This window comes from Delphinapterus leucas, chromosome 10 (assembly GCF_059928025.1).
Source record: "Delphinapterus leucas isolate spDelLeu-1000000601 "Yukka" chromosome 10, BTC_Dleu_Yukka2, whole genome shotgun sequence".
In the NCBI taxonomy this organism is placed as follows: Eukaryota; Metazoa; Chordata; class Mammalia; order Artiodactyla; family Monodontidae; genus Delphinapterus; species Delphinapterus leucas.
In genome coordinates, this window is record NC_143138.1 from 12034543 (window position 1) to 12045873 (window position 11331).

At 44.6% G+C, this 11331-nt stretch overlaps 1 protein-coding gene across 2 annotated transcripts in view; it reads right to left on the reverse strand.

Moving 5' to 3' along the window:
• The window catches only part of DTNBP1 (dystrobrevin binding protein 1), a 179559-nt gene extending 168582 nt beyond the window's left edge, over positions 1-10977 (reverse strand). The window contains exons 1-3 of one of the 2 annotated variants that reach the window (XM_022586716.3): positions 10727-10977; positions 10483-10621; positions 10047-10231 (exon numbers count right to left, since the gene is read on the reverse strand). In XM_022586716.3, the coding sequence (XP_022442424.3) occupies positions 10047-10096 (50 nt within the window). In that variant the 5' untranslated portion in view covers positions 10097-10231; positions 10483-10621; positions 10727-10977. Of the gene's footprint in view, positions 1-10046; positions 10233-10482; positions 10622-10726 lie in introns of those variants that run through there. The other variant, XM_089918377.1, reaches the window with a different exon arrangement.
• Between the last annotated feature and the right edge of the window lie 354 nt (positions 10978-11331).

Consider the following 11331-nt stretch of genomic DNA (forward strand, 5'->3'; position numbering starts at 1 on the left):
TCAAAAGAACCTGAGCAAAGGCTGAGGGTGACCGATAGAGGAAAATGTATGAAAAGCACAAGCTGAGAGATCTGAAGTCTATCAAGTTCCACAGGCATGACCATATCCCAAGATCTTTAAGATTATGAGAGCAAATGAGGGTATAGGTGGTGCATTCTAACTTAGGAATTCAGGGTGTAGCTTCAAATAGAGAAATTAAGTACCTAAGTGGCAGAATGCAAACGGAAGCACCTTCTTGCAAGAGAAAAGCTTAGAAAAATGGGGGGAAGGGGGTTCTAGGTTCTTTCTCCCCTAGTAAAGAAACTTAGAACATTTTAGTCCCCAGAGATATTACTAATGAAATGTACCTATTCTCTTTGTCTTAAACGAATTGAGGAGGCCAAGAGTTGCCCAAATAACCATTCTTCCATGACATTCATCTCCTTATATTAAAAGAAAGAAAGAAGTAGAATTCTCCTCAGGGTATTATAGTTGAGCGAGCGAGTGTTAATGATTCTCCAGAGAGGCTAATAAATAACACTTCAGAGAAGCCCACGGAGCTATTAGAGAAAGGATGCTGTTTCCCTTCCAGTATAATGGACAGTCATCAAATCTTCTTTGCCAAGTACTTATTTGAATCTCCATTTCAAGGCTTAGGAATCAATAATTCACCAGAGGAAAGAAAAAAATTAAATAAATTTAAACCACGTTGTAAAACACCATGAAACAGCTTGTACAAGAATGGTTGGGGTCTTTTCTAGAACTTGTTAATTTTGTCTTTTAGATGATCACTTCTGGCCAACGCCAGCTTGGTATTTGTATCTGGTAGAGGAAATTCAAAGAGGGCTGAAGAGAAAAACAGTCAAGTGAGTCCTGCCAACTAAATAAAATGGCACCTGTCAAAACATCAATTTGTGTGAAATGGCAAAAGAACATCTAATATACAGAGCCTGTCAAAGAACATCTAAATAACAGTGCTTTTCTCAGCAACTTCTGTGCTTAGGTTTATACTTAAAATACATACGTCTAGGAACTCAGAAGAGATGAGGGTTGAGTTAGAGTTCTCTCATTTGAGCTCCAGTTCACGACACACTAACAGTACACTCATCACAGTGCTGCCTTTGTGTCATCCCAAACAGTGAGGACAGAAAAGCGAGGCGTACCTCCTGCTTCCGAGACTGCCTATAGTTATGAGTTTGCATCAAAAGCAAAGAAAGGTTATGCCGTTGATCTCATTTAGAAGCACAACAGAGTCTCAAAGGCTTTGAGAATGAAAAGCATGCCACATTGTGGGAGAGGATTTCTGCACAGAAAATTATCAAAGGCGTTATTGTAATGTCTCTATTACCAGATACATGAGTCCCTCTGAAAAAAGAACACCATCTAGCCTGACCTTCAGGAAAGTTGGTGATATCTGTGCCACCACAGACTTCACTTAGCCGAACGGACGCTAAAGTGTAGAAGACCAGCCCAGTGCTGGAAAGCAGTGTCCCCCTCAGGCCAGATGCGGGACCAGCTGTATCAAACTGAAAGATGATACAGGGAGTCAGCACAGCTTCCCTCTCAGAGAAGTTGCTGTGGGAAGTGAAGCAAATCCTGGAAATCTCACTGACTGACGTCCCAGGTTTGCAGGGCTGAGGGTCAGAGGCATGTGCAGGTTTAGGCAAACGTCACATACCCCTTTCCCTTCTCCTCCCACCCTCTCCACATAAAGCCCTGTTCAAATGAAACGCCCGGGGACGGTTGTCTCTCAGGTGTGCACCATTCTCTATGATGGACCTTCCAGCTCTTTCCCTTTGAGAAACTTATTAAGCTAAATCACACTGCAGTGATCAAGAGATTTTCCTGCTGATATCTTCACATATCTTTCCTTCATTTATATTCTCTTACATTCCCTTTAGTTTCCTTAGAACATTCCAAATAATCCTCCCCCGTGCTTAGGGTAGAGGTTTGATAACATGGTAAAATAATCATTGAACCACTTGAATTATCACTGAGAGAATGAAGGTAGACAAGTCTGTAACCACCACCCCTCCCAACACACACACACACACACACACACACACACACACACACACACACACTGGTTCCCTGCCATATCCAAGTGGCGGTTTTTATCTGTTGGGTCTGCCAGGACTGTCAACACCCTACATCTTTTCAACTGTCGAATGCAGCAAAAACTCCCTCACATGTTTTCAGGGGAGGCTCCCAAACTCTTGTATTATTGTGTCACTTCCAGCTCCTGTGCTGTGTGCAATCCTGAACACGACAGCCTCTTTCTCCACAGAATAAACACACAGGCAGTGAAAGGTCTAAGACAAGCTTTACCAGGGGGAGACTGCACTCCGAGACGAATTGCCTCTTACAGAGGCATTTCCGGGACAGTAACACCACCACCCTTTGCTGCTAAATAAGCTCAGAGAACTAAAGTGGGACCAACAGGCTGGCTGGCTGAACTTGGCACTTCTTCTGAGCTAGGCTTTTCTTTCTAGAACCGCTATTTCATGCTTCAGTCTTGGTGAAACGCAAAGGCGCAGAAGAGGTTCCTGCTAAAACTGAAACCACCCAAACAGTGAGTCCAGAAGCAGAAGCAGTGAGTTGCTCCCTGGAGAGGGATGACACCTCCTCGCTCCAGCCCGCTGGACCCACTGAATGGTTTCTTTTTTAAAAAGCACACCATTTCTACCTACACAGTTCTATCTACACCAACCACTAGAGTTGCCCTTAAATCTCAACTCTTCCAGTTGTTAACAGTGGGAGCATTTCTCAAAACAAATCGGTGGGATGTCACTAGAAAAGCAGACAGACGTGTTCTGGTTGAAATGGGGGAAGAGCTGCCCCGGACCCCCCGCCGGAGCCTCACCGAGGCTCTAAGGCACTCTGGCAGACGTCACTGCAAAACTCCTGACCTTGTTCAGGGTCTCAGGCTGGTGGTTTTCCAGCCACGGCTCTCGCTCACAGAGCTGTTTTTTGTCTGGTTCTCCCAGTACTTTAAGCATTGTTGTATTCATTTCCAACACTTAGAATCCAAACACAAAAATCAGTAGATTTTTCATAAAGGCATGAAATGTCAGGCTCCTCTTCAAAACTCAGAAACTGGGAAGAGACGGCACAGGCAATCCCTCACAGCTGCGGTGCACAGAGGCCAAGCAGCTGCTCCCCGTGGCCCCTCGCCAGCTCTGGGCTCTCACTCATGTGGTCACCTGCCCGCCCATTTGGGCTGATGGCCTCTGTGAGCGCAGATCTGGCTGATCTCGTCTTACAGTTTAGTCAACATTGACCTGGCTGGGTAGTGGTGATGGCAGGAGAACCTGGGTTTCCTAAGTGCAGGTTCGGCGGTGCTTTCTAGTACACATCAGCATCTCTCAAATTGGGGGTCCATGGAACTGGTCTTCATGATCCACGAGAATACTGTTCCTTTAGAACATGTCCTACTTACTGACATTCGAGGAATCCCATGCTACGCCCAGCTACCAGCAGACTGTCTGAAGTTTCACAGCCATAAATATGTTGTTTCTGCCTTGTTGTCTGTCTTAGAAAAGGAGGACTCTGTTACAGCACCCTCACTAGCATTCAATTCAGGATATACTGTTAGCCAGATATATCCCCTGAAACATCACAGGGAGAAACAGAAAAGACTTTTTTTTTTTTTTTTTTTTTTTTTTGTGGTACACGGGCCTCTCACTGTTTTGGCCTCTCCAGTTGCGGAGCACAGGCTCCGGATGCGCAGGCTCAGCGGCCATGGCTCACGAGCCCAGCCGCTCCGCGGCATGTGGGATCTTCCCGGACCACGGCACGAACCCGTGTCCCCTGCATCGGCAGGCGGACTCTCAACCACTGCGCCACCAGGGAAGCCCCAGAAAAGACTTTTTAAGCAGCGAGTAGTTTTGATTCCTCCAACTCAGCCTCACAAGGGGATCTACAGTGAAGGGTTCAAAAGGAAAGACTCACAGTAGTGCCCATGGCAATGGCACTGTCTTCTACTCCAGTGAGGCCAGGACAGAAGCATCTTTAGCTTCACTTTCTAACAATGATTTTAATACAGTAACGAAACTGAGAAGTAACTCAGCCCTGTGGCAAAAAAGTAGGCTTGGCTGCCAGATGGCCTGGGTTCAAATCCCAAGGCCACCATTTACTACCAGTATGATGCTTGTGAAGATACTTAAGTACTATGCCTCAGTATAGTCATCTGTAAAATGGTAATAATATTTATCCTGTGAAGTTATTGTGAGAATTCAATGAGATAAGCATGTAAAACTCAGTGCCTAGCACATAATAAACACCGAGAAATGTTTGCTATTATTAGCACAGCAGGTTTATAGTTTATAAACCAGTCTCATTTCCTTCCATTTCTTCCATATAACCAAGCTGTGAGATAAGCAGGAGGAACTGTGTCCACTTCAACAGACAGGGAATCTGAAGAGCTTAAGTGAGTCGCCCACAGTCATGCAGGTAGTGAGGGAAAAAGCTAGTGCATAAACCAGGTTTTCTGCCTCAAGATCCTGTGTTGATTCTACTACCCACAATGCCTCTGGGATCCTCTAAGCAGGAGGAATAGTTTTCAAGGACTATTCTGAGGGTTAGATGTCAACACGTGTTCATATATGGTGGGAGCAAATCACTTAAAATTTAGGGCTTCCAAGAGAAGCAGCAGAAGCAGGAAGAAAAACAGAATTTATGTACAGAAAGGAAAACCTGTGGCACAGTAAGGAAATTTTTTTTTTAATGAATTTATTTATTTTTGGCTGCGTTGGGTCTTTGTTGCTGCACGAGGACTTTCTTTAGTTGCGTCAAGTGGGGGCTACTCTTTGTTGCGGTGCGTGGGCTTCTCACTGCGGTGGCTTCTCTTGTTGCGGAGCATGGGCTCTAGGTGTGCGGGCTTCAGTAGTTGTGGCTCATGGGCTCTAGAGCACAGGCTCAGTAGTTGTGGTACGTGGGCTTCAGTAGTTGTGGTGTTCAGGCTCAGTAGTTGTGGCACGCAGGCTTCAGTCGTAGTGGTGTGCAGGCTCAGTAGTTGTGGCACACGGGCTCAGTAGTTGTGGCACGCGGGCTTCAGTAGTTGTGGCTCACAGGCTCTAGAGTGCAGGCTCTGTAGTTGTGGCGCACGGGCTTAGTTGCTTCGCGGCACGTGGGATCTTCCCAGACCAGGGCTCGAACCCGTGTCCCCTGCCTTGGCAGGCAGATTCTTAACCACTGTACCACCAGGGAAGCCCCAGGAAATTTTTAATTTGAAATGAAAAATAGCCTGGTAGGAGATGGTTCCCAAATGATGGGCAGCTCTCAGGTGGTAGCAGCAACTTCCATGTGGTAACTAAAGGGGCCTTCAAGGGCACCCTAGTGAATTTCTACGTTTGTCATGTGCCTCTCATCCAGGGTGGATGGAGTACAGTGGAGCTGGACAGGGGACCAGTGATGGGAGAGGGGAAGAGACCCTTCCTGGCCAGAGCATAGACACTCCATGCATTGCTGGTGCGAGAGTTTAAGTAAGGCAGCAGCCAACATTTCCCATGCAAAGTAAACCTGTCAGATTACGGGATTTTCACTGGTTAAAGCCTCAAGGTGCTTTATATGGTGCTTCCTAAATTACTGCTTTGGATTCCAGAAATTTTATACTGGAACTAGGCACTGCAGCAAGCTCACTGGAAATAGATCTTGAGTAGTCTGCTCAGGACTACAGCTTGGTCCCAGATGCAGTAATAGAAAACTGGCACTGGCCCCGACGGGCATATATTTCAAGTTTTACTTCAAATGGGCCCATGGTTTTATTCGTTTTAAGGCCAATGAGGGAGGTGGAGGTGGGCGTGGGAGGAGTAGGGGTGCCGGGGGGTAGAGACAGGTCTCTTTACCTTGCTTTTGATTCTGAGGGCATTTGCTTCTCCCCTTGCACTCTCAGGCCCCCACGCTTAACCCTGGCCCACATCCATTCCCCCCCATCTTACCCTTTCATACCCCTCCCCCAACATTAGGTTTGGTTGAGGTGGGTCAGGCCAAGGTAACAGCTGCATTAAACACCTTCTGAAATAGCTTAATGGGTGCCCTTTCCCTGCAGCCTCTTTCTATCCTAGGGAAATCTTCCCTCTAGCAGAACATGGTAAGAATGATGGAAAAATAATTTTTGCGTCTTCTTACTGCAAGACATCCTGCCATCTCCCTTCCCATGACACAGGACCCCAGGTGCAGTACACTAAGCTACACTTGTCCCTATGTGTCACTTTCCTGTCGGGTTGCCAGATATAATATAGGAAGCCCAGTTAAATTTGAATTTCAGAGAAAAAATATAATATTTTAATAGAAGCATATTCCAACTACTGTATGGGACATATTAATACTAAAAAATATTATTCACTGTATTAATATATCTGAAATTCAAATTTAATTATGTATCCTATATTAATTTTTGCTAAATTTGACGACCTTATTTCCCTTGGAAAGTGCCTACTTAAGCCTACTGAGTAGAAAAGAGAAGAATCCTGGTAATTTATGTTTTTTTAAAAAAATTGAACAATAAAATAAAGATATTAAAGACAGTTTTTCATGGAAAAAAATCAGTGCATAATACTGACCATTTCAAACACACACACACAATTTTCATTTCTGCATACTCTCTTCAAGTTTTTGTCCCTGTGCATTTCAATTTTTTTATGGAAAAGTACATGAAACTGGAATAAGGTTTATTGTTTAATTAGTAGTATTGTACTCAGGGACTTCCCTGGCCGTCCAGTGGTTAAGACTCCACACTTTCACTGCAGGGGGCGCGGGTTCGATCCCTGGTCGGGGAACTAAGATCCTTCATACCATGCAGTGCGGCCAAAAAATAAAAAGCAAACAAAGAAACAGAAAAGGCCTTTTCACAGTTGTTACCTGCTCACTTCTGCTCCATGAGACAATGAATCTTTGCCTTAGTGGTCCGGGTGCCTAGCACAATGGCTCGCACACTCAGGAAATGCTCTTGTTGGTTTATTGTACTCGTTTGTTCATTAGATGACAATGTACTATGTTAAGTTACTTGACGTGGTTAATGAATGCTTTTTTGGTGGAGAAATGACAAACCATCTTCTTTCAAGCTGGCCTAAGTCGGTGTGGGACTCCTAAGCTGGGCTTCTTGAGCTGTAGCCACAGGACATTGAGAGCTCTGATTTTGTTCTCCTAATCAGATCCAACTCCATTATTAATTTTACACCTGTAAGCAATGCCAGTTAGCATTTATTATACGTCCACTCAGAAAACAGGAAATTCACATTTGTTCCTGTAGGTATATTTTTAGACACTGCCTTATAAAGGGTGGATTTACAGAAAACCCATTTTCTAAATGTCAAGGCTTTCAAGCACAGCAGAGTTGTGATCCCCTAAAAGGCAGCTGGGTACAACACCCATCCCTTAGTCACCTGGACTACACCCTGATTGCTCTCGCATCTCTGGTCTTCCATTGTCTAATTCCTGGTTCCTACTTTTTTTAAGTCACGTAACTTCTCTGTCTCAGTTCCCTCACCTGGGAAGATGGAGATGATGATGCCACAAAGCAGGGTTGTGGTGTGGATTAGATAAAATAATGTATAAATAACCACGACATAAACACACATAGAAGCACTTAATAAATGCTCGTGTCCTTGTTTCCTTCAGTTTCCTGTGGGCCACAGAGCCTTCTTAACCCATTAACAACAGATACCAGGGCTTCACACTAAATAATACTTGTATAACCCCAAGGCTACAAACTAGATGTTCAACCCAAATGGTACGTTTCCAAGATCTATTTTAAAAAATAGTAAGATTATATAAAGTACCCTAATGAACTGTAAACTCTGTAAAAACATTTTTTAAATCCAGTATTATAACTAATCAATAGGAAGTACGCTGATGGCAATAAGAATCAATTAAGTATTTCCTGGGCAGCTTTAGTTATCTTTTATAGAAAGGCTTTAAAGAGACAGTCTGCACAATTCAGGTCTCTTAGAAAACTGTCAGAGCATATTTAGGATGATGACCTCTTTTCTTATGGATCAGTTATGCTGTAGCTGGTCAGTGACATTTTATTATTGGATCATGATAAATAAGAAGATGACAATGGTATTTCATACTGATAAATTCAGTTTAAAAGGATTAACTATATGTTTTACTCTCCTTAACTTCTTCAGTCTTCTTGCTTAAAACTGTAATAATAGTGGTAGTATCAGTAGCAAAGCTATATTGAGTGCTCACTACATGTTATTCTAAGTCCTTTACATGCATTGACTCATTTAATTCTCCCAAAGCCCTATTATAATGTCAATAGCTACTGGTTCCATAGTATTTACTAGGGGCCAGAAAGCGTTTAAGCACTTTATATGTATTAATTCATTTACGTCTCACGGCAGATCTGTGATGAAGGTACAATTGTTAACCCCTTTACAGGGAGGAGAAGGAAAGTGAGCTTGAGAGAAGTTAAACTTGCTTAAGATTACAAAGCTCAGCATCACGCAAAATCAAGGTACCAGGAAATAGCAAATGTCATTCTATCACTTTTCTTTATTCTTGGCTGTCACAGGTCCTACCTGATTTTGTGGTCTACTAACAAAAGAACACTTTATGTTGTGTTAAAAACTCTAATAATAAACACACCACACCATTCAAAGAGCTTTGAAATCACCATCAGAGAACTGCTAAAATGATCATAATGGCTGAAGCCTTGTTTCCTTTTTCAATCTGAACATGTTGAATAGTCTCTGATTTGTATCTACATATCTGTGTGTATTGGTGTGTGTGTCTGAGACAGACAGATTATGAGAGCCCGAGGGAGACACACAACTGAATGCACTGCAGTCATCTATCTTGCACCAAGAGGGGAGGCAGCCAGAACACTGGGGATGGCAGAGAGGAAAGAATCTAGGGTTTTGATGACACAGTTGAGCAGCTGAGCTCAACCAATCCTGGAATCACCACACCTCTCTTACATAAGCAAGAGTCTTATTGTGTAGGCAACTTCCACTTTGGGTTTCTATACTTGGAGCTGAAAATATCTTAACAGATACAGATACATTAACTATACTCATATTTCCCCATATATTTCTATTTCAACTTTCTTGTCTTGGGGTACTCTTCAGAGATATACACATGCAGAACACACACACACGCACACACACACGCACACACACACACACACACACACTGGAGGTCTCACTGTGAATCAGTGCAGTACCAAACAATGCCCCCAATCTCAGTGGCATAAAACATCACACATTTATTTCTTGCTCGTGCCTCTTGCCCGCATCCATTGTGAAGTGGCTCTTTGTCATAATTCCTTTGAGACCAAAGCTGAAGGGGAACAGTAACCAAAAAGCAGCATGTCACTGCGGCAGGAGGAAAAGAGAGAAGTCCAGAGGACCTTATACTGGCGATGGAATGCCCTGGCCCCAAAGTGACATGCATCATTTCCGCTTACAACTCACTGGCCAGAACTAGTCACGCAGTCCTGTCCAACCACAGGAGGGCCGGGAAGTGCCAGAAGGGCAATGGGACCAGGTGCCCGGAAGGAGCTGTGGAACAGCACTAATGACCGCAAAGCCTACAAGGCACTGGGGCTCCTAAATAGGGCTACTCACCTGAGGAGGGTAAGTGACGTATAGGAAATAAGCGTGGGAAAGGGATTTTTTTTTTTTTTTTTTTACTGTATGCAACTTTGATAGCATTTGGATTGTCTTAAACATTTAAAGCCTGAAGTATAACAGAGATAAGCACACAAAACATAAAAGTACAGCTCAATGAATACAGATCAAGAAATAACACATTGTCTGCACCCCAGAAGCCCACCTTGTGACCCCTCCAATTTCTACCTCCATCCTTCCTCCCAAAGTTAGACTGATTCTTAATCCCACGGATTAAAAATTAAAAAGAAATAAATATTTACAGACTTACCATGAGCGAAGTAGAAGATAACATCCCCTTGGGGTTTTTCTAAACCCAGGGGGAATAAAGAGGCTGTTATTTTGAATAATTGACACTTACAGGAGGTAAAGAGCGGGTAGAGAAGTAGCTGGACCCAGGAAGAACTGGGTTCTCTGAGACTTAGAGGACGGAAGTGGAGGAGATGGTACCTGCCCCATGCACCCCTCAAGGTGTCAGGATCTCCGATGATGCGGTACATGGCTCCTTGGAACTCATCACTGGACTTCTTGGCTTTGGGGCCTCGTCACCCACGCTGAGGCAGACTGGAATGTCAGAGGCTTCTCCCTGGCAGCTATGCTCCACAGATGACAGAAGACCAGTCTCAACACTGGCACTGGGAAATCAGGAAGAGAAGGGCTAGCAACCTCCCTGGTGTAAGGGCTAGACCCCACCCTATTTCTGAGAGCCCCAGGATTCCTGTTCTATACAGTAGGGAAGTAGTGGTGGTAGTAGGTGTCCCAATAACAACTGTTTTTGGCTGGTTTCCCAGGCGGGGAGGTGGGGCCACAAAGCCTGGGTATAATTTAAAAAGCAAAACCAAATCATTCATCTTCCACCTCTGCCAGGTGGGCTGTGAATGCATACCTGTCTGCATGACACAGTTTCATCTTCACGTTGTAGATGTCCAGCTCTGACCTAAAGCAGCAGAGGGTTGGCATTGCGAGCTCTTCGGAGCCTCAGCGCCTACCCTAGTTCCTACTCTGAACCCCTGCCAGGAAGGAAACTGGGGAGAGGGCACGTAATCAGTGCATCACTCAGGGTTTAACCATGAAGAATATTTACATGTATATATGACTGAAAAAATACGAATTATTAGGCATTGGCTTACACAATTATGGCAGTCTCCACGAGGCTGTCTTCCTGACAAGTGTTGGAGCCCGAAGTCCAGAAGCAGATGGGAGGGAAGCTCGTGTGAGCAGGGGCTGGAACCCCGCGTGGGCAGGTGGAAACCCACATCCTTTTTTGTTCCCTCTGGCCTTGCTGGTGCCGGTATTCTGCAGAAGCTGAGGCCCTGTGTCATGTTGTTGAACACGTATACACCTGGCCCAGGGTGCAGGGAAACTGAAGGAAGATTTGGGGGATGGATGGTAATGGCAGGCCCAGAGCTGTTTCATCTCAACGGAGCGACTCAGCAGACCAGCAGCGAACTTTTGCCACACTACAAACTGGAGGCGGCTACTATGCCTCCTTCCAACTCTCGTGAGAGAATACTCCTTGGAGTCTGTCCTAACCTGAAACACACGAGAAAAAGGAATTCTGGGAAATGTAGTTCAGCCTGGCCAAGTAGGCACATTACAAAGCCATCACTATAAGCTTTGAGTGAAGCCTCACTGAGGCCTCACGGCCCGCATCTCAGGAAGTGAGTCTGGTCTTCAAATCAATACCATGCTCCCCCTCCTCTCCTCCCCTCAGCTGTTTTCTGCTTCTCTTAGC